Source organism: Nyctereutes procyonoides, unplaced genomic scaffold (assembly GCF_905146905.1).
Source record: "Nyctereutes procyonoides isolate TBG_1078 unplaced genomic scaffold, NYPRO_anot_genome, whole genome shotgun sequence".
Taxonomy (NCBI): Eukaryota; Metazoa; Chordata; class Mammalia; order Carnivora; family Canidae; genus Nyctereutes; species Nyctereutes procyonoides.
In genome coordinates, this window is record NW_026575021.1 from 18,099,372 (window position 1) to 18,123,513 (window position 24,142).

A 24,142-nucleotide genomic window follows, 5' to 3' on the forward strand; every position below is an offset into this window, starting at 1 on the left:
TAATGGCATAACTATGAATTTGTCAAAATTCATAGGTTTGTACAACTAAAAAAGTGATTTTTATTCTAAATTATATATACTTCAATAAACCTGACTTTCAAAACAGTTTAATTTGTTACAGAAGGAAAATTAATGAAGGAAGAGATTATATTTTTCTGATTTTGCTTCTTTTGAGAAACAAGCAGTTGCTTTAACTGATACTTACTATGACTTGATTTTGCTAGGTCTTCAGTCATTTAAAAATAATTAGGTTGCATATGCATACTTCAGACTAAATTACATAAACTAGCAAGTTAATTCTGTGTATCTAAAAAGAATACAGATTTTTATGATAGCTCTTTTGGAATTTTGTTAGAAATATGGAAATTAGATTTTTTCCTGATACTTTAAAGATCTGAAAATTTTTTTTTAATTCTTTCCTAAAATCATACCGTAGAAAACTACGTGGTCTTTTTTTCTTTTAAGGTAAGCAAGATAGAAGTACAAGTAAAAAGGTAAATTCTCTCATTGATACCACTCTTCAGTTACCATTGTTAATAACTTGAGTTTCTACATTTGGAAATATTTTGTTTGTATTCTTGCACTTGCATGCATTTTGGTTTTAAATCAATTTATTTTATTTTTTTATTTTTTTTTATTTTTTTTTTTTTGGTTTTAAATCAATTTAAATGGATACTTTCTATGTTTGCTTTTCTGTGGCTTGTATTTTTCACCTAATGTAATGTAGGTTTCTTTCTGGATTAATATCAAATTTGTTCAGTAACTATTTTTAAGTACTTAATGTTTAAGGCTAGCAATGAAAAAAATAGGGTCCTTGCCCAAGCAACTGATGTTCAAATGAGAAGATCATAAACAAATTGGAGGAAAATGTTACTATTGGTAAGTTTCATGAAGGTAATTAGTGAAGGCTAAAAAGATGGAAAGTGGTGGGACAGAATGAGCAGACAAGTGCATTAGACAGTTGTGGTATAGGGTGTTATATCTAGATCTGTTTTATTCTGCAGATAGGTATTTACTATTTCATAATATAGTTTATCTTAACCATTCTGTTTTTGGGTATGTGGATTACTATTACTGATAATTGTTTTCTGTTATTATCAATACTGTGATGAATATCCTTGGATGTATTTTTTTGCTTATATATACAAGTATTTCTGTAACTGAATTCTTAAAAGGAAAATTGTATTTTTTAAATCTTAATTATACATTCTGCCAAATTACCCTCTAAAACATTAGACATTCTCTTGTCAATAGATGAAAAATGCCTCATTTTAACTTGTATTCACCTGAATCCCAATGAAATTTAGCATATTTATTGGTCATTTGTTATTTCTCCCATAAATTGCCTACTCCTAGGATTTTACCCATTGTGGGGTTTGTCTTTTCCTTACTGAGATTTTAGGATTTCTTTATAATTCTGTTTATAATATATACACATCATATTTTGTGATATTTTCTCTTAATCTGTACTTGTCTTACTTTATGGAATCTTTAGATTTTTCATTTTTCTGCTGTCAAAATCTATCACTCTTTTCTTTCCTAGCTTTTAGGTTTTGTGTCTTTTCCAGAAAGCTTTCTTATATTAGTGAAGTCTCATTTTTTTTCCGTAGGACTTCCTTAGGTTTATGTTTCTGGTAGATTTTAATTCATCTGGAATTTTTATATAAGTATATATATATATTTTTTTTTTTCCTGTGGTAGGGATCTGTTTTGTCCAATTTCCTAACCATTTTCCCAAAATAATTTATTGAACAATATGTCTTTTTCCCCACTGACTTGAAGTATCATCTCTAAGTGTTTTCTGGATTTAATACTCCATTGTTTTAATTATTTTCATTTTACATTTAACATCTGATAGGGCACCCCTCCCCATTGTCTTTTTTTCAAAAAAATTTTGGCAATTTCTGTGTATTTTCTCTTCCAGATGAACTTTAGAATCAACATGTCAAGTTCCATTAAAAATCCCTCTGGGATTTTGATTGGAAGTGCATTGAATTTACAGATTAATTTGGGGAGAATTGACATCTTTACACTATTGAATCTTCCCATCCAGGAACATGGTATGCCTCTCCATTTCTTCAGGTGTTCTTTTATGTCCTTTAGTAAAGTTTTACGGTTTTTTTTTTCATGTAGGTCTTAGACTTCTCTTGTTAGGTTTATTCCTAGGTATTTTGTAGTTTTGTTGTTATTGTGAATTACATCTTTCCTTCCAGTTTACATGTTGTTTTTCAATTGGTTATTGCTAATATGTAGGAAATCTACTGATTTTTGTGTGTTGATCTTACCATTTACTTAGTTTTCAGTGGATTGCTAATATGTAGGAAATCTACTGATTTTTGTGTGTTGATCTTACCATTTACTTAGTTTTCAGTGGATTTTCTTGAAATTTCCAGAAGGATGATTATGCTTTCTGCAAATGATGGCATTTTGTTGTTTCCTTTTTTTCAGTATTATATGTCTCTAGGGGATTTTTTGTTTGTTTGTTTGTTTTATTGGCCATATTGCATTGGTTAGGTTTCCAGATCTGTTTACTACTAGCTCTGATTTGGGCATCTTTCCTGATTTAATCCTTCTAATTTTTAAACTTTTACGTTTATATGTGGCTTAGATTTCTGGAAAGCGTATTATCTGGAACAAAAGTTTCCTTCTTGATTTAACAAGTATTTTCATGGTAATGAATATTGCATTTTATTATGTGTTCTTGTTAAGACGATACATGATCTTTTTACTTCTAAATTTTAATGTAGTGAATTACATTAATACATCTACCTGCTACTGGTTATGATGTTTATCATTTTTAACAGTTATTTTGCAAGTATTTATTTGGATATTGCATTATGCCAGGAACTTTGCCACACACTGGTGATAGTGCTAAATCTGAATGGCTTCTGTCTTTAATTGGAGAAGAGATAATAAACACATACCCAAGAACAAGATAATTTTAGGCTGTGATGATATTGTGGAGGAAATAAAGTTAGTGGTGTGGTAGAGAGATGAGTAGAGTATTTCTTTGGTAGCACAATCTGAGAAGGTAAAATGTAAATTAAAACCTGAAGAATGAAAGCTTTGGAAAAAGCATTCTAGGCAAGGAAGATCACTATTTCTGTATGTACAAATAATTGTATTTCTCAGTACTTTCTTTATTCCCTTTCTTGTATATGTTGTATGATACTCTATACAACTGCTGAATTTTCTTTTCTAATGATGTGTTTTGTTAAGATTTTGTTTAGTTATTTTGCTTTTCCTGTTCAGGTTTGCTACTAAGGGTTATTTATGCTTATGAGCTAGGGAGTCTCCCGTCTTTTTTCTGGACTTCGTAAATAATATAATAATGATTTGTTCCTTCTAAAAGATAGATCTATGACTACCCTTGAGATTTCTTCTGCTAATACATTCTGTTTCTACCATTTCTTGAAAACCATCCATTTTGTTTAGACTTTTCCTATTACTTGACTTAAAATTTGGCTTAGTTTTCTGATTTTAATGACTCATGTTTTTTTCTCTCATTTTCTATAATCAGACTTGTCAAGGGCTTATCTCTTTCATACTAGACTTCCCCATGAAGCAGTTACTGGCTTTATTAATTACTTCTGTATCTCTTCTCAATTTCTTCATTTCATTATTATAAATTATATTGATATATTTTGACTTGGATTTTATTTTTGAAGATTTTTGTTTTATGTATTTTTAATCTAAAGCCCTAAATTTTTCTTTAAGGACAAGTATGGCCAAATTTCATAGGAAATTTCATAGGCTTACAATTTTTAGTTTTATTTTCCCTGTATTCTGAGAGTAAATTAGTAGGCTTTTTTTTCTTTTTAAATTTCTAAGTAGAGTATTTTATTGTTAAATTTTAGTTTCTCTTAGCTTTATTCACCAAGAATATAACTTGTATTTTTTTTTTTAATCTTTTGAGATTTTTCCTTTGTTTTAAAGTATGGTCAGGCTTTTGTTTGCTGTAAAAGACTATTCTCTGTTCATGATATACTATACTATTTTGATATATAAGTATAGTTCATGAATGAATATTTCTGAATCCTCCATATCCTTGTGTAATCTACTTGCTCTCCTCATTTTCTGGCATAGGTATGTGAAATGTTTCCAGCTAAGTTGTGTGAATTTTCCAGGTGCTTTTATTTCCAGTATTTTTACTTTATATATTTCATTGTTATATTGTTAGGTATATAAAATTTTGGCTCTTACACATTCTGGTTATTAAATCTATTATCATGATAAAATACCTTTTTCTCAAGGTATTTTCTCAAGATATTTCTCAAGGCTTTTTGCCTTGAGTTCCGTGACTGGTATTAAATAGCACCCTTGACCACGTTTGCTTTTTCATGCTTCTGTTTTTAGCCTTATGACTAAAAATTTTAGGTCTTCTGTAATGATAGAGTATAGTAGAAGGGGTTCTTTTTCTTTTTTTCTTTTTTAATTTTAAATCTTAATCTGTGTCCATTTTTTCAAATAAGAGTAGTTTTCCTACTTGCTTTTATAGTAATTTGGTTTTTTGGTCTTTCTTTGGTCATTTTACTAACTTTGGAGGTTATTGTGAAGATGTCTTTTCCTATTGTTATCACTGCCCCCTGCTGCCCCCACCTGCCCCCACCTGCCGCCCCTTGTCTTTAGGTGAATTTATTGAATTTTCTTTGCTTCCTAGCCACTTTAAAAACTATGTGTTTTATTTCTCTTTTTCAGCAGGCATTGAATTGAAGTAAACCATTTCTTTAACTAGTTGATTTCCTTGCTGAACATAGGCTTATAGCATTATATTATTCAATCTTGGCTTTCCTGTTTTTTAAACTGATATTTTAGTAATATGTTTATGTTATAATATGTTTTTACTTTTCTAACTTAAGGAATCATTTATTAACAACTACTTGAGATGATAAAGATAGGTTGTATTATACTAGTTTCTTTTCCAGCTGCTTTTCCAAGGCTATCCTTTTCTTGGATTCATCCTTTTCTTGGATTCATTTTTGTTGTGAAGGCCTACATCCTCTAAATTCAGAAATATTTGTGGTTTTTAAAATCCTTAATTTGCTTACTTATCTAAAATTATTTTATTCTACCATTTAGAATTTTACTTTCAAAATAATTGTACTTTAGAATTTTAGTTGCACAGTTGTCTTCTAGCATCTTAGAGTATATTGGGGAATCTGATATCAATCTGATTTTTAATTCTCTTATTATCTGCTCTCACATTACAAACTTTCTACACTTTATGTCCTTGGAATTTTCAAATTCCACCAAGTTATGACTCTATATTTGTATCTGAGAATGAGTTTTGTATATCTGCATATGCATTTTAAAGCTATCTCATAAGAATCATTTTATTCTGAGCTGTTTTTATGATAATTGATGAATAATGGTAAATCTAGAAACAGGTTACATTTGTAATTTATCATATTATTGATAGCTAGAGTTTGGGTAAATCTTTTTAAATCTGTAACCTTAATTCTGTTATAGAAAAACCACTTACAAACTCTAGATGTGGGAATTCCATACAATTTTACTTACTTTAAACATTCATAATTTGTTCCCTTTATAAAGTTTATAATTAATAATAAAAATTTTTATATTGAATGATAATTTCACACTGAGTTGTAGGCAGATAAGTACTTTGAAGCTTAAGAAAAAAGGCATATTTTGTATTAACTCTGTGAGAACAGTGCCATGTTAACTATTGTTTCGCTGGTTTTTAACACATTCCTACATCTTAATTAAAAATTATTGGATGAGTAGATGAGTATGAATGAAGGAATGCAGAAATAAATCAGTAGATTTTTTTGAAAGCTGAATTTACTTTTAATCAGGTTCAGTTTAGCTGAACCTCAGGATACTGACACCATGAGGATTCATATTATTAATTGATATTCTTTTTACAAGAAACTTTAAGTGGCTTTTATTTTATGTTATTTTATTTCACTGTTACATAGATCACTGTTCAGTTGGACTGTACTGAAGGTTTTATTTTAATAGTACAGAAAAACTATATCCAAATGTATTAATTTTGGAGTACTTTACTTTTTTAAGAATTGTAACATGTTACCTAAAATTTACCCTATTTAAGACTACAGAAAATATGGATCAAAGAAATTTTATTAGGTTTTGGGTTAAGGTACAAAAGAGAAGAAACTATTATTTCTTTGAATTAGATTTACATAGCCTGTTCTGAATATCACTGAATAAGTGACAATACTTAAGTTATGTAATTCAGTCCATGGTGATGACCTCAATTCAGATCATTCTAATGAAACTTATTTATTTATTTATTTATTTATTTATTTATTTATTTATTTATTTATTTATTTATTTATTTAATGGAGCAGTATAAGTTATGATCTGTTTCTTTAAAACCCACTGTTTGTCATTGAAATGATAAAGTTGGTCATAAAAATCAAATACTGACGTTTACTAAAAGTAAAAATCATACACAATATAAAAAATTTATCATAAACATTGTTTTGGAGGGATTGTTCTGCATTGACTGGATTAAGACATCTTCAAATTTTAAGTATGATGAATTTTGAAGATACTCTGTTTTCCTGGAGCAAGTGTGAGAATTCTTTGTTATTCTAAAAAACATTTGTAATATAATCATAACCTAGATTATCTTTCTTGAAATATATAGTATCTACTTGAAATTCAGATTACCAGCTTTAAGTTGAATGATAAATGGACAGGGTAATTTTCAGAACAACAAAGGAGGAACTAGTGAATAGGGATGGAATGTAAGATGGGGAAGGTTAAAGGGCAAGAAGTCCAAATTCTGGAGTGGCTAGCATTCTCATTTTTTAAAGTATGCTTATCTTCAGAGACTGACTCTTTTTTTCTCATCCTTACCTTCCATGATCTTTCATTTGATGTGTTGAAGTAAGTAAGTTACAAATTGATTCTTTGTCTCTGTTGTCACATATGTATAAAACCATCTTTCACATGATCTCTAATTGTGTTTCCAAAAATTGACTGTTGGGGGAGTCTGAGGGCTGTCGATTACACATCCCACTCTTGATTTTGGCTCCGGTCTTGATCTAGGGGTTATGAGTTCAAGCCTGGAGTTGGGATCCACACCCCTACCCCTCACCCCTGTATTCATGCATCTTTCTCTCAAATAAAAAATTTTTTTAAAAAAACTGATTATTTAGCTTAATACTTATATCCTTCAGTAACCTATCATATAAATTCTGAGCTCAGCACAATATTGAAAGGCCATATCTTTCTTAAAAGCATTATTCTATTTACCATTCTCATTCGGAATTGTTTTTTCCCTTTTTATATACAATCACTATATTAGGTCTATTTAGTACTGTTTCTCAGTCTTCTTTGGTATAGTTAGTTCTTCGCACATAGGGTTGCCTTTCCATATTGTATATTTGTAGAAGGCATTGATTATAATAAAATCATTTTTGTATTTCCTTTCTTCCTTGGCTGCCCTACTGCTTCTTGCACATTGTATGTTATTGGTAGTGAATATTTTTAAGCTGAATATTGTTAAATTTACTAAATATTGTTAAATTTGTAAATATTTGATGTCTCAATCAGAATATACTATATCTTTATCCTTTGAAATAAATGCCAGTTTATTACAAGATGAACTGCTCTTTAATACAGCAGTGGTAATTTATGTTTTGATAGGGAGTTAGTTTGAAATGTAATGCTGATGTTCACAGTTGACCCAGATGGCCTTACGTTTCTAAACTTTTATATGGCTTTGTGTTTTACTATAGAAGGTTTGGAAGTACCATTAATGGCATAAGCATTTCCGTTAGCCCTGACCTTTGTTAAAAGACCTTGGTTTTCATTGTTGATTGTGTTAAGTTTATTTTGGGAAGAAAGTAAAAGAATTTTAATTACTTTGTTAATCTGAATAAATAGTATTACTGTTAAATAATGATTTTTTTTAAACAAAAGCAACCTCTGTAGAAAAACATCACCTGTAATCCTTAAAAACCAAAAAGATTTAACTTGCACAAAAGCAGATAAAGTATGATAAAGCCACTATAAATCTTTTCCTCAGATTCAACATTATCAAGAATTTGCCACACAACTTTGTTTTCCTGAAATATTTTATGGCACATTTATGACTCTATTACTATATATGGCAGTATGCATCTCTAAAAGAAAAGAGCATTTTCTTACCTAACCAGAATAATTCCTTTATACTATCTAAAACCCAGTTCATATTCAGATTTCTTCACTTGTCTTAAAAATTTCATATAAGGTCTATATAATTTTGCTAGTTATGTCTTTGGTGTCTCTTTAATTTAGAGCAGTTCTTCCCTTTTACTCTTTTTTTTTTTTTAAATATATTCTACATTTTAGTTATGTCTGTTTTTTCCTATTTAACTTTGTGGTTCTCAGTTTATCACCCTCCAGGGTCTTTTGTTCATTTCTATTTTTCCTCCAAGGGGATATATGGCAATGTTAGGAGGTGTTTTTTGGTGTCACAACCTGTGAAGAGTTGCTACTGACTCTAGTGGGTAGAGGCCAGGGATGCTGCTAAACATCTGAAATATACAGGGCAAACCACAACCAAGAAATTATCCAATCCGAAATCTTAGTAGTGCTAAGATTGAGAAACACTGATTTAAATTGTTCCTAATACTTGCCTTATTAATTTTTGTAAACTGGAAATTATTTCTAAGGGCTCTGTTAGGTTATTTTCAGAGCAACAAGAATACTTCATAGACATACTATGTATTTTATGCTCCATAAATCAGAGGCTTCAGTATGTATGTATGTATGTATTTATTTATTTATTTATTTATTTATTTATTTATTTGACAGTAGGTTCAGACATTGTCCCTAAATATAGAGTTTGAAGTCATCTTTTTTAGAGCAGAGTGGGAAAAAGAAAAAACCTTTTTATTCCAGCATGGAATCTTCTAGTAGAAAGGATATTGAACTAATTAATTAGATAACTAGTTTCCTTAATACTAGATTTTTAGAAACCTACTATTTAAATAACAGACCTGTCCTCTGTTTTCTCATCTGTAACAATGAACTGAAGCTGGTGATTTCTAAGGTCCTTGCATTTTGATGGTTCTTTATATTAGAAAAGAATTTGATGTGCAAGCACCATTTCACAAAATACCCATCTAGTGAAAACAATACTTCCAAAATAGTCTAATTATAACTTGTCATGCTTTGAATTAGTGCTAACGTTGATAGGTTATTTTCCTTAAGGATTACATTTAATAAGGACATACCTTTCCCTCTATTCTCTCTCTTTTCATGGAAATTATTTTTACATTTCATTTAAAGAAAACATTTCAGAATATTTATGTGAATTTTTTATTCTCACCATTTTTAATGTTCTAGAACTTCGCTGTGGTTCAAAATGAAATTCTTTTTTCTGTACAAATGTAATAAAAATGACTATGGTTTCAAGGGGAAAACACATTTTAGGATTTAATCTGAATTATCTTAGCTCAGGACATGGTAGAGCAGGATATGCTCGTAACTTAGTTGGCCTATGAATAAAAGATTATTTTTGTATTTTTATGAGTACATGTCCTTATGTTGGTCTCTCTTCATTTGTCCTATAATGTAGTACAAGAATCTTTCCAGTTGGGGAAAGAGGAATTGGTGTTAATTAGGAAGTTTTCTTCTACTTCCTCTTCCTTACAGCTTTTCCCCCCTCCCTTTACCTTCTACACTTTTTACCCCATAATAATGTTTATTTATACACATACTTTGTCTTATTAAAGAAGTAGGTTCCTAGATAGTAGAGTTGATTTTATACACTCTGTATCTCCACTACTAGCAAACTGTAATATCTCTTGTATAAGGACTGTTTGCCAATGATGGGCATTTTGCCTCACCTGCCACTTAGTGTTGTTCTGTTACTTAATGTATGATTTTTCACTATCTGTAAGATATACCTTTAAATTTATGTTTTATAACTACCTCTCCCTCCCCCAAACACACTGTGTAGCCTTTTAGGATCTGAAAAGATAGAATCTCCAAGCCATCTTTTATTTACTCAACCTGTGTTTCCATGGAGTTTTAGAAAGGCAGTAAATATTATAATAAATCATATATGACAAATTTATGAAAAAACTATGTAGAATAAGGATCTAGAGATGGCTAAGAGACTTGCTTAGGTCTCACAGGTAGCATCTGAACCCATAATGGTACCTAGGTCTTTAGATCATCCCAGTGTCCTTGAAATTAATTTCTTCATTAATATTAAACTGTAGGTGGAGGAGATAGAAATCCATTCTTGTTCTTTTCTTTCATCCCAACACCTTTTTAAAAAAACTGTATAGAATTTCATAGTCATTTGAATTTACTGTTTTTAACTTACCAGGATTTTTACAAAGTAAGAATAGTGGATAACTTTTGTGGAAAAGTTTGAAATCAATTAAGAAAACATATTCCTGTAATTAATATCCCTCATGAAGAGATTGAGGTGCATTTTTCTTAATAAATTTTCATCAAGCTCAGTTAGGATACAGTGTGGCATGGGGGGACTTTATGTCGGGAAACCACTTTTGATTGAAATTTAATACCTCTTGTGATGTAACTTCTAACTTTCTAACCTTTCCTACAGTACATACTCTGTTCTAGTAAAAGAAATATGCTTGTCTACCAGTGCCACATTCTTTCTTCTGTTGTCTTACATAAATTAATTTGGTCAAAACTCTTCATATTTATCTTTCTGTATGCATTGTTGTCCTTGAACAGTTTTAAATACCTCTGATCTATACTTTTGACTCGGCACTTAACCATGCCTTGCTCTTAGAGATATTTTGTTTTCTAAAACTCTAGTCTGAAATATTATTTAATTTTTCATTTATTTTACCTATGTACCTTTGTTTTCTTTCTTTTGTCGTCTCCCATTGGATTGGAAAACTGTAGATATTTTCACTGGGAAAATTTCACCGGGAAGCAACTTTTTCTTTAAAAAGACTCATCTTTTGGACTTTTGTTGGAAGATAAGAAGACATGGTTTTTATTTTACTATAATTTTGAATCACAGCTTGCTATTGCCAACTCATGTCCCAAAGGTTTACTTATTTTTTTGAAGATGTATTTATTTCTTTGAGAGAGAGAGAAAATGAGAGCAGGGGAAGGGACAAAGGGAGAGGGAGAGAAGCAGACTCCCCACTAAGCTCACTGAGCCCAAGGTGGGGCTCAGTCACCCTAACCAGAAACCATGGCCTGAGCTGAAACTATGGTCAGACACTCAACTGACTCAACCACCCGGGCGCCCCCTTCTTTAAGATTTATTTATTCCAGAGGTATACTTCTTAAAGTATGAGACCTATGCTACTACCTTAAAGGACAACTTAAAACTAAAAAGAATATTTTCTTGTGTTTTTCCCCTAACTCTGTCATTTTAACAGTTGTTATTGATGAGTTAGTTAATATACTGCAAAATTTTGTGAAATTTTTAAAATATTTGCAGATTATTTTTAGAGGATTCAGTGTCTATTTGTATTTGAAATATTAGAAATCTGAAATTATGTTGAACTATGCTAGTGCAATGGAAATTTGGAGAGAAACCTATTATTTCCTCCCAGATTTAACATTCAGTATTAAATACGTGTTGGTTATTAAATATGTGTTGGTTAAATACAGCAGTTGTTCCTAGGTACTAGATAAGGTACTAGATAAGTGACTTTCAAAGATGAAATGGCTCAAAATTTCTGATAATACTTAAATATTTATTCCTTAAGGTATTTTTTATTATATTTAGATACTAGGTATGAGCATAGTTCTAGGTTAATAATTACTTTTATATCTATTTTAGTTATTAGTGTTAGAAGTACTTAGATTTGTGAAATAAATTTCATCTAAAATAGTGATAGTTTATATAATAATTATCAACTTTTTATCAAGCAAACGGGAAAGAATATATCTTCATATTTATTTGTAAGTAGCACCATAATAAGGGATATCACAATAAAACTTTTCCCCGTGTCTTAGGTGTTTGCTATGTTCTAATTCTTTAAATATTTTTTTAATTGAATCTGGTTTATGTTACTATATTACTGGTTCTCAATGAATGGCCCACATGCCCCTCAGGGTCCCAGAGACCATTTCAGGATATCCAAGGGGTCAAAACCAATTCACCACAATACTGAGATGTTATTTGCTTCTTTTATTGTGTTGATATTTGCACTGATGATACAAAAACAATGGTAGGTAAAACTGCTGGCCCCATAATCAAGGCCATGTCACCAAATTGTACTAGTGTCATTGTATTCTTCAATTCTGCAGTCTCATGATTAAAAAAAAAAAAAAAGCCAACTTCACCTTAGGAATAATCTTGATAAATAAATATTAATATTATGAAATCCCCACTTTAAAATACATGTCCTTTTAATATTACCATGTGTGACAAAATGGAAAGTACATTGAAAGCATCTCTGAGGGTTTTTTTTTGTGGGTTTTTTTTTTTTTTTTTTTGAGATGCAAGGTGAATTAGCCATTCTTTTTTTTTTTTTCCCTTTCACGAAATGTTATTGTTACTAGAAAATATATCTGACATACACACTACACTTATCAAACTTGAATATTTGGCAAATGTTCTCATCAGAAACGATGTAAATGAGCTTGTCATTTTAAGAAAAATGATTGGCTGTATTTGTTGCCAATGATAAAATTAAGCTTTCAAGCACAAATTAGAATTTTAATTTTGTATTTGCCTGAGTACTTAAAAACTTCTGTGATGAAACCAGTGGTGACATGAACAAATGTGATTTTTTGATACTATAGTTTGATTTCTTAATATTGTAAATATTAATAAATTTAACCCTTATCTGAAGTTCTTGAGAGCACAGTACTTTATAAGTGTATAAAAGGGTCCTGAGAGCAAAACATTTAAGAATAGCTGATTTAGGTCTTCTAGTAATGACAAAGGTTTCAGAGTGTAATCATTAACCTCATTGCTCCCCCTGTCTCACCCTCATCCCACCAAATTAAAATAAAAAAAAATACATAATTTCAGTTAAAGAGGGGTGACTATGTTGCATATGAGTAGCACTTTCTTAAATTCTTCTACCAATGTAATTTTCTCCTTTACATAGTGGGCTTATCTATTGCATTGACTTCATTTAGAACTGCATTGTATTTATCATGATATGTGCATTAAAATATTTTTTTCTTTCCTCTTTTTCTTCTGTTTACTTCTCTTACCATTTTCCCTTTCTCCTTTCATTCCTCCCTTCCTTCCTTCCTTTTTTTTTTTTTGTATTTGTTTTCTAGGTGGAGTCTTTCATTTTGGATCAGGATGATTTGGAAAATCCAATGCTGGAAACGGCTTCCAAGTTGCTCTTGTCAGGTACTGCTGATGGTGCAGACCTCAGGACTGTAGATCCAGAAACACAAGCTAGACTAGAAGCTTTACTAGAAGCTGCAGGTAAATCTGGTGACCTTACATATGTAATTAGACTATCTAATTTTCTAAGTTACATATACATCTAATAAAGACTACTGTGATTAGGGGCTCCTGGCTGGCTCAGTTTTAGAGCATACAACTTGATCTCGGTCGGGGTCGTATGTTCCAGCCCAACATTGGGTATAGAGTTTACTCAAATAACAAAAAAACTACTGTGATTATGAATATAAGAACTTGAGCATTTAGTATAATACTATTCATAGAGGTTAATGGATTGCTTTCTAGAGAATTACATAGAGTATTTCATTAAAGCATATTTTCATTACCCAAGTAAAATCCACATATTGCTGTCAACCTTACGAAGAGAGATTTCTCATATAGTTGATTTTCTTTAGTTCCACATTCCATATTTATTGAATATGCCTACTTGATAATGTGTATGCATTCCCTAAAATTAGTACTCTCAGTATTTTCTCAGTCTTTCATAGAAATGCACAGAATGGTAAAAAATTTGAATTGTCCTACACACTTGTTCCCTGCTGAATGAAATAAAGTGAAGCTCTGTATCATTTTGTTTTAGCTCTCATAATGTAAACGAGTGCCCCTTTCCCAGTCTACTAAGAGCCAATTTTTCACATTTTTGTGTCTTTTGTTGGTGATTTCATTGTTTATAATGGTCCCCAAGTAAAATGTGAAAGTGCTGTCTAGTGTTCCTACACATGAGAAGGTAGTGATGTGCCTTGTGGAAAAAGTACGAATGTTAGATAAGCTTCTTCAGCATGGGTTAGAGTGCTGTTAACCCTGAGTTCAATTTTAATAAATCAATATATTAAATAAGGTCATCTTTAAACAAAAACATACATAAGATGGTATTTGGTTAATGCAAATGTTGTGTGACCAGAGGCTCAGGAACCTAGACCTCTGTTTTTCCTAGGAGCAGTGGTTCGGTATTCATTAATTCAGTGTTTCCAGTGACTTTATAGAATGTAATTACCATGAATCATGAGAATTGACTGCATATAATTTCCCCTCTTTTTTCATAGACTAGGTCTTGAAACCTCATAAAGTGAATCATTGTATTTTTGTAAAGTGTGGATCATTATTATACTATATACATATAGTATAATAAATATATTAAGACATAATATATACATAAATATATAAATATATATTTATGTATATATTATGGACATAAATATATTAAGAATATTAATTGATCATTCTTTTAGCACCCTGATTTGTTACATAGTGCAAATATCATGCATGTAAACTGCTACTTTATTTTAGCATAAAACCAACCTACTACTATTTGGTAATCCTTTCAATAAATATCTTGTAACACCAGCATCTAAATATTTGAAGGACTCGTTAAATGTGATTTCTATCCTGAATAAAATTCTAGAATGGATTTTTAAAGGAATCTTGACCAAATACAAATGAAAACATAGTAAGGTAGATGCAATGTTCTATCCTTGAGTATAGAAAACTATTTGTACCAAATAGTAGATACAGAATTTAGCATTTGCCAGAATCTAGTATTGCTGTAGAAGTTTATGTGAGAGAAATGAGGATTTTTGAAAATGTATCATAAGAGGAAAAGAATGCTTTTCCTGAAGATGAGAAAACTCAGGTTGAATATAAAAGGGATATTTGTTTTTGTGCCCCCAAGTGGTGGAACCAGGTTAAAAATTGCTACATGAAAGTAGACTTCAACTGAAAGTTACTTTTGGAGGTAGAGTTCCTTTTCACAAGATGCTAATAGTTGCCCCATTTTCTCATTTCTGTGTTTATTCCCATTTTTTTTCTGTTTCCTCTACAGTAGGTAACAAAGTAGCCTCCCTGTTCCCTCCCTCCTTTCCTTATCTTTTTCTCACTTCTCTTTCTCCTTTCTTTTAAATGAAAAATGTTACATACAAGTACAGAGGGAATACCCATCATCCAGCTTTAATAGCCATCAATCAGTGTATGCGCAATCTTGTTTCATCTTTACTTGTTACTACCCAGCTGATGCCCCACCCCCCAAGTTAAAGTAAACTAAGCATTTTATAATTTCATATATAAATACTCCAGTATAAGGGCACATGGGTGGCTCAGTCACTTGAGTGTCTAACTCTTGATTTCAGCTCAGGACATGATCTCAGGGTCCTGAGATCAAGCCCTGCGTGGGGCTCTGCATTCACTCAGCTTGTCCCTCTCCTTCTGCTCCACCCTCAGCCCCCCAGCCTCCCAGCCAGTCTGGTGTGTATGCTCTATCAAATAAATAAATAACATACATACATACATACATACATACATACCGATATATTTCAAATTAAGAACTATTTTTTGAAGATGTATATTCTTTTTTAGATGAGAGAAAGTGAGCACGTGAACAAGTGCATGGTGGAGAGGGGCAGAGGAAGAGAGAAAAATGAAACTTAAGTCTTACAGAGGGCTTGATCTCTCCACCCAGATAGAGATCATGACCTGACTGGAAATCAAGAATTGGTTGCTTAACCAACTGTACAACTCAGGCATCCCAAGAACATTAAAAAAATAAACATAACCATAATACCATTGCATAGCAAATAATAACAATAATAATAATAATTCCTTAATATTGTCAAATATCCTGTCAGTGTTTAAATTTCCCCAATTTTATTTCATAATGGTCTTTTTTGAAAGGTCACTTTATTTTTATTTATCTATTTTTAGAGAGAGAGGGAGGGATAGGGGGAGAGAGAAAGGGGGGAGACAGAGGGTGAGGGAAAGAGAGAATCTTAAGCAGGTTCCATGCCCTGGGGCTTGATCTCACCATCTTGAGATTATGACCTGTGGTGAAATTGAGAATAGGTTGCTTAACTGACTGAGCCACTCAAGCACCCCATAATGGTCTTTTTGTAGTGAGTTTATTTGAACTAGGATCCACAAAAGTTTCACATTTATTAAGTTTTTAATTTTTTTAAGGATATTTATTTATTTTAGAGAAAGTGTGGAGGGGAGGGGAAGGGGCAGAGGGAGAGAATCTTCAAGAAGACTTCCCGCTGAGCCAGTGCCTCCTTGGGGCTTGATTTCACCACCCATGAGATCATGACCTGAGCTGAAACCAAGAGTCTGATGCTTAACTGATTGAGCCACCCAGACACCCCTAAGTTTTTAATTTTAATTCCAGTAGTTAACATTACAGTATCATATATTAGTTTCAGATGTACAATATAGCGATTCAGCAGTTCTGTACATATTCATGCTCATCATGATAATTGTACTCTTTAATCCCCATCACCTATTTCATATATACATATTTTTATATGTAAGTTTGACATTTTTCATCTTAATTATTAGTGTGTCTTTTAATCATAAGTTTCCTTCTTTTTCCCCCACTTGTTGAAGAAATTGATTCATTTGTCCCACTTTATCAGTTTGGCTGGTTGCACCCCTCTGTATTTCCTGTAAGTCAGAATTCAGACCCAGATAATGGCCAGAGTCAGATTCATTTTGTTTTTGGCAAGAATAGTCACTCATGGTATATATATTTCCTGTGTGTCACAGAACTACTCTTGACAGTTTCTCTTTCTGTGGTGTTGAGATTGCTCATGGTTTAAGTATCCTGAGAAAGACGCTTGAGAAGTAAAAGTTTTTGATACTATCTGAAAATACCTTTGATACTATCCTCATACTTGATAGTTTGACCAGGTATAGAATTCTAGCTTAAAAATCTCTTTTAGACTATTGAAATTATTTCTACATTATTTCCTAATTTCTGGCGTTTGCAGTTCAGAAAGTTAACACCACACTTATTTATAGTAGCCTCTCATCTTTGCAGCTTTTCCTTTCTCATCCTTCTCCATAGCATTAGAATTTGGGGCATTTTTGGGCAGCCCCGGTGGCTCAGCGGTTTAGCACCGCCTTCCACCCAGGGCGTAATCCTGGAGACCCAGGATCGAGTCCCATGTCAGGCTCCCTGCATGGAGCCTGCTTCTCCCTCTGCCTGTTTCTCTCTCTCTCTCTCTCTCTCTAATAAATAAAAAATCTTTTTTTTTTAATAAAGAATTTGGGGCATTTTAAAATTTTGCTCACATTTTGAATATTTTTGGCTGTCCTTTACATTTCAGATTTTCTTCAGATGTCTAGTGAATCCTGGCTTTTTTTGTAGTCAGGAATGTTATAAAAAGCTAAAATGGAAGGTATATGTGCATGTTTTGTTTATATATTATAAATTATAAACCTTATATAATTAGTTTCCAATTTTTTATAAACATAGGACATGATACAGCATCCACTTACTATCACTTGGGTTTCGTAAAGACATTTGGGCACAGTGTGTGGGTAGATTCTCTTGCCCAGGGTCTCATGGGCTGAAATCAAGTTATCTGGTGAGTTTAGTTCTCATCTGTAGGCTGTAAGAGAAAATCTGCTTTCAGGTTTATTTAGTTGGTAACAGAATTCAGTTCCTTGGAGTTACAGGACTGAGATCCTGATTTCTTATGGACTGTCAGCTTGGGCTGCTTTTACCTTCTTGAGGTTGCCCACATTCATTGGCATGTGGCCCCCTCCGTCTCTAAGCCAGCACAGTAGAATTCTAATGCTTTGAATCTCTAACTTCCTTTTCTCCAATTAGCCAAATAAATCTAAGTTTTTCATAGTCTCATGTGATAAGGTCAAGCCCACCCAGATAATAGTACTGTCTTCAGGTCACCTGAACCATATAATGTAACCAGATTGTAGGGATAAAAGCTATTTAATTCCTGATTCCAAGGATATATAGAGTGAGTACAACAGAGCTGGGTAAACTTGGTAACATTTTAGAATTCCTTAAGTACACTGATTGTGTAGAGAACTTTCTTTCTTTGAGAACTCTCCAAATGTCAGTGTCTCAGTCTTTTCTCTGGGGCTTTTCAATTTCTTGAGAGACCTATATACCAGTTTTTGTCCAGTGAGTGATAAACCTACGGTTTGGGAGCTTAGAGTGGGAGGGGGTTAAGGATATCCCTGTTTATCATGCATACATTCACTTAATCCTCATTTGCCTTTCGTATATCATCTCTCCCTCATCAGTATCCAATGACTACTAATCCTGGGCCTTTCTGGTTTGGTTTCTATAGAAAATAATCATCTGGCTGTGCAGTTTGGGAATGGAGTCTTTAAGTATCTGACTGCTCCTCACAGATGTTCAGCTAGTCTCTCTGTTTTCTGACCCAAACTTCACCCCTATATCTGGTACCTATAATTTCTGAGCCCTTTTGGGCTGATCACCCTGTTTCTCTTTGATATCTGTATTTCTGTTTGTTCTTCTAAGTCAGTTGCATCTCTTCTTTACTTTGTCTTCATAAATAGGAATTAAGTCGAGTAAGTTCTAAGAGGAAAAAAGGGAGAAAATAATTCTCTTAAAATCAAAAATCTAAGTAATCTTTTAATGTACTTTTTTCTTCTATTGTTTATATAGCCTATAATGTCTTATTAGGACATTTTTGGTCACAAGTTATATGCTTCTGTTGTTCAGTTGATTAAATGTTAGAATTGTGAAAGAATAATCTGATCATCACATATCTTTTCTGTTTTTGATCTTCATTGACTAATACCTAATAACTGGATAAGATTAATAAAAAAGATCATCATAATCCAGAGTGGCTATAATAAATTAATTTTCAATCACTATTCCATTTGAAGGATTACCATGTATGTCTTAGATTACTTCCTCATTATCTTTACTTATGAAGGTAGGAGAAGTTCATAAAAGTTTAATACGGAATATTTTGTTTTCCATGTTCTTTTTTTTTTAATTTTATTTATTTATTCATGAAAGATGCAGAGAGAGAGAGAGAGGCAGAGACATAAGCAAAGAGAGAAGCAGGTTCCATGCAGGGAACCAATGTGGGATTCGATCCCAGATCCCAGGACTCCAGAATCACGCCCTGAACCAAAGGCAGGCACTCAACTGCTGAGCCACTCAGGTGTCCCACCATGTTCTTTCTTTTTAAGACAGTGATTACTTTCTCCTAATCCAGATATATCTTCTTACCTACTTCTCTTGCTATCACTGACAAATAGTTGTTATATAGTCAATCTGAATTGGCTAAAAAATTGGAGCTTTTTCTCTCGTGTGAAAATGCATCTGTGACCCTGGTTTTGATAGTGTTAGGATACTTAACTAACTACAGATACCTAATTGAATAAAGACTAATACTGCAGATTCAGAGTGTGGTTGGTTTTTAATATTAGTGACACAAATTATATGGTAAGATCAGTTTTATCAGACCGAGGCTGTCTTTATTCTTTGCACATCTTGACTGTAACAGGTACGAAGTTTGACCTCTCTTAATATTTGTTATATCTAAAATCATAAAGGCTTTCTGCCAGATTTATTTTTTGGTTCCATAAGATGTAATATTTGATATCTTGTATTTTTCAGAAAGGAAGCAAACAAGTATAAATTTTTATATACTCTAAACACAAACTTATGATGTTAGTAAGCCCTTCCACTCTGAAAAGAAGTCTGCACAGATATGTTTACTATTACCATTTGAGTGGTTTTTTTGGATCGATGTCTTAGTTGAGTAGTTTGTTTTAAAACCTGTTACAGTGCCTCTTAAACTTGAATGTGCATTTGCATCGCTTGGGGATCTTTTTTAAAATGCAGGTTTTGGATCAGAAATTCTTGGGGTGCAAAATTCTGCAGTTTTTTTTTTTTAAGATTTTATTTATTTTCAAGAGAGGGAGAGTGCACATGTGCTCACGAGCAGAGGGGGAGGGAGAGGGTGGGAGGAGGAATCTCAAGCAGATCCCACTCCAAGAGCAGATCCCACCTAGGCCACAACGTGGGGGCCGGATGTGGGGCTTCAGGACTCAATCTTATGACCCTGAGATCATGACCTGAGCCAAAACCAAGAGTCGGATGCTAAACCGACTGAGCTACCCAGGTGCCCCCAAGATTCTGCAGTTCTAACAAGCTCCCAAATGATAGCAGTGTTTCTTGTCCATGTACCACATGTTGAGTAGCAGGGATCTCTAATATGCATTATAACATTAGTTATTTTTGTTCAAGTTGGAGCAAAGGTTTTTAATTCTGGCTGTACATTAGAATCTTCTTAATGCTATACAAATATGTAGGTGCCTAGGCCTCACCTCCTACTTCATGATTTATATCCTTAGATGTAGGAGAGCTTAATGTCTATATTTTTGAAAAGCTCCACAGATGGGCAGCACCATTGAATTAGACTAATAAAAGTTAGAGATAAGTTTGCTTTGTAGTGAAACCCAGAAAAGCAGCAAGTTATATTTCATGCAGATGGTTATTAACCAGTTCTGCTTTTGAATTTTTATTCTTTTGCTGCTCTGAGTGTTTTTAGATATGACTTTGAGTACATGTAGTGAGTTGTAGATATAATTTAAAATAAATAGGTACTCATATATTATCTTTAATGTGGCCTGTAATGTCTTATTAGGCTACTTTTGGTCACAAGTGGTAGCAGGCCACCTAAACAGTCTTAAACAAAAGTGAGCATCTACCAAAAGTATGAGGATTGTTCTGGCTTCTGGAACTACTGGTCTCAAGGAGTCAAAAATAACTTTTATCAGAACTGTCTTCTTTCCGTTTCTCTGCTTTCTTTTATATTGACTTACTTTGGGTAGTCTCTCTCTCTTTGTGATCATGAAAGTGGCCAAATAGTTCATGACTTACATCTTAGCATTTCAGTAACTTTTGAACATAGAGCTTCTTCCAAACATATGGTAAACGTCTGAGGGACCTCCTTATTGTCCCAGCATAGGGCAAAGACCCATTTCTGGCACCAGAGTCATGGGTTCAAGCACTATAGACCAGATGGGAGGAATAAGGTTATTAGAGATTTGGAGAACAGTGATTTCCCAAAAGATCTTAGACATACAATATATATGTGAAGTATAACATTTAAAGATTGTTCGTTAATGTATAGAGAGTTAAGTAACAACTTTTACTTTGTTTCTTCTTTTGGGTATATCCATATTGGTGTGAAAATCACATAATAGGAATAGGCAAATTATCTACGGCTGATGGTAAAGCCTTTGCAGATCCTGAAGTGCTTCGGAGGTTGACATCATCTGTTAGTTGTGCGTTGGATGAAGCTGCTGCTGCACTTACCCGTATGAGAGCTGAGAGCACAGCAAATGCAGGGCAGTCGGACAAGTAAGTACGTTTTCTCTGTGATCAATATAAAAACATTTTCTTAAAAATGGCTAACGTTCACTGAGCCTTTATTTTGTGCTTGGCATGGAACTAACTCTTTATATTTGACATCTTATTTTTATTCACAAAAAGCCTTAAGGCAAACTGTTTCAGTTTTACTTTCCTTTTATTCTGAAAAGCTCAATAGAAGCAAATAACCTAATCAAGAGCAAATAGCTGACTAGTGGCAGACCTTGGGACAGTGGTGACTGCAAGGCTGACTTCTTAATATGTTATAAAAGACCTTTCGCCTACTTTGAGTTTGTTTTCTTTTAATGTTTTGGTGACAAAGAAATAAATGCTTTCTAATTAGTCATGCCATTTTCTAGTTCATTGCATAGCTCTAACCATTTTAAAGAGCAAGGTTTTTATTTTTTTGTTTTATAATGTTCAAAAAATATCATAGCTCTAGTTCCCATAATTTGAATATAAGTGGCTTTTTTTTTTGGTATGCCCTACAATTCCTTCACAGTTTGTAAGGGTTCGCTGAATATTTTGTAACTTTGGTTTTTTAAGTTTTTCTGATGATCCTACACAATAAAAATCATACCATCTCATGTAAAAAACCAATTATGAATAGTATATGAAAAATGGATATAAATAAGCTACAAGAAAACAAATGGAAAATAATTATTAATATACTTTTTTTGCTTCCTCAGAGGCTTGTTTTCCTCTAAAATGATACTATTTTATTTATCAGTTGCCTTTAAATAGTTGAGAAAATGGGAATATTCTGTTAATGTATGGTTTAGAAAATAAAAAATACAGCATTTAAGGAAGGATTGTCTCTTGTAAAATAGTGTTTATATGTGATATCTTTTAAGGGCATGAAAGAGGTTGTATAATATGAATAAGAATATGAATTTGCGGTGTTCATCTTTATTGGTCCAGATTTTTGTGTTTTTTTAAATTTACTATTTACTATTCTTCTCATTGACTCTCCTTAAGTTAACTTCATGTTGTATTTCTTCATGGTCAGTTTTACTACCATATGGTATTACTGATACTCTCTTAAATGTGGTACTTGCTGAGACTGGCAAGAAAGAAAGTTAAAAACATCTTGAAGAGTATATTACAACTAGTTCAAGCAGGAAATAAAATCGAAAAATAAAAAGTCCACAGATTCTTTGGCATTGAATATACTAGAAGAACAGTAGAGCATGTTTGTGACAATCATTTATTCAGCAAAACTTGAGAAAGATAGTGGAGTACAATGATGTTATGTGCTAGATTTTATATTAGTTAAATGTGGTGCCATGTGCTAGATCTAATGTACCCTTTGCTCAGACATTCAGAGTTTTAACTATTGCTACAGTAGTTCCTGTAAGCTTATTTTAAAGCTAGCATACACATAAAGAAATTGAATGCAAGACTAAATGGGACATTAGAGGTGGGGTATGTGTGTGCCTCAGGAAGAGAAAAAGAGCCCACTTGAATGAGAGAAAAAGTATGTTCTTACAGAGGAAATGTCTTGTGGGAAAGATTTGTCTTACATTTGTTTAGTGGTAATAGCACTGGGTGTAGGGACTGTCAGTGTCCTGTAAAATGGGAAATTAAGAGACAAGCTAAGTGCTATTCAAGACTTTGACTTTGCTAAGAGGGTAATCCCATTAACCAGTAAGTAAACTATATAGCATGGCACACAATGATAAGAACTATGGGGGAAAATTGAATGGGGAAGTGCCAGGGCAGTTTTGAGGGTTAGAGATCAGTGTACTTTTAAGAGAGTAGTCCGGGAAATCCTTACTTAAAAGGTCGCTTTTTGGCAAAGTCCTGAAATTGGTAAGGGTGTGAGTTGTGTCTGACAGAGAGGCTATCTTGGCAGAGGGACAGCAAATACATGTATCTTGGAGTTGGAGCTTTTTATGAAAAGCATGAAAGCCAGTTAATGTGACAAGAATAAGCCTGAGAATAATAGATGATGAAACCAGAGAGGTAAAAGTAGCAGTGTGGTACCCTAACACTGGAAAGATCTCATAAATACTTTGGCTTTTAATGTGAGTGAAGTTAGAGGGCAAATGGAGGATTCTGAACAAAGCAGTGACATGATCTGCTTTCCTTTAAGCGGGATCTCTCTGGCTGCCTTGTTGAAAAGAGTCTGAAGGAAAACAAAGAACAGTAGGAAGACTGTTAAGGAGACTTTGCCATAATCTGGGCTAAACATGATGTTCTTGAATCTGGATGGTAGTAATAATAGAGGTATAGAAAAGAAGTTACCCTTGGATACCATTAGTACCAGAAATGACAGGATCTTTAAGAGGATGCTATAAAAATTAATGCATATTTGAAATAAAGAGAATATTAATTAATAGCATTGGATTTGGTGTTTTTCTTAGGATGGATTTTATCCAAAAGTAGAGAGAATCTTTAGAAATGTCCATAGTTGGAATTATTTTGGGAGGTTTATAGGGCAGTCCCTTTACTCTCAGTCTAATTTTCTGTTGTCACACTTTTTCGACCCTCCTTTTGCTTGAATTTCGCCTTTGCCTTGCTGGGTGTTTTTCAGACTTCACCAAAATATGATGTACAAGTAAATTCTTCAAAAAAAGAATCTCCTTATCAGTTATTCATACTTTAGTCAAAATTACATACTTACAGCTTTCCTGTCTGAT

General features: G+C 32.7%; 1 protein-coding gene across 7 annotated transcripts in view; it reads left to right on the plus strand.

Moving 5' to 3' along the window:
- The window catches only part of ANKRD17 (ankyrin repeat domain 17), a 154,105-nt gene that overhangs the window by 61,508 nt on the left and 68,455 nt on the right, over positions 1-24,142 (plus strand). For 6 of the 7 annotated variants that reach the window (XM_055339664.1, XM_055339681.1, XM_055339672.1 and 3 more), the window contains exons 2-3: positions 13,219-13,372; positions 21,335-21,491. In XM_055339664.1, the coding sequence (XP_055195639.1) occupies positions 13,219-13,372; positions 21,335-21,491 (311 nt within the window). Of the gene's footprint in view, positions 1-2,042; positions 2,061-13,218; positions 13,373-21,334; positions 21,492-24,142 lie in introns of those variants that run through there. The other variant, XM_055339700.1, reaches the window with a different exon arrangement.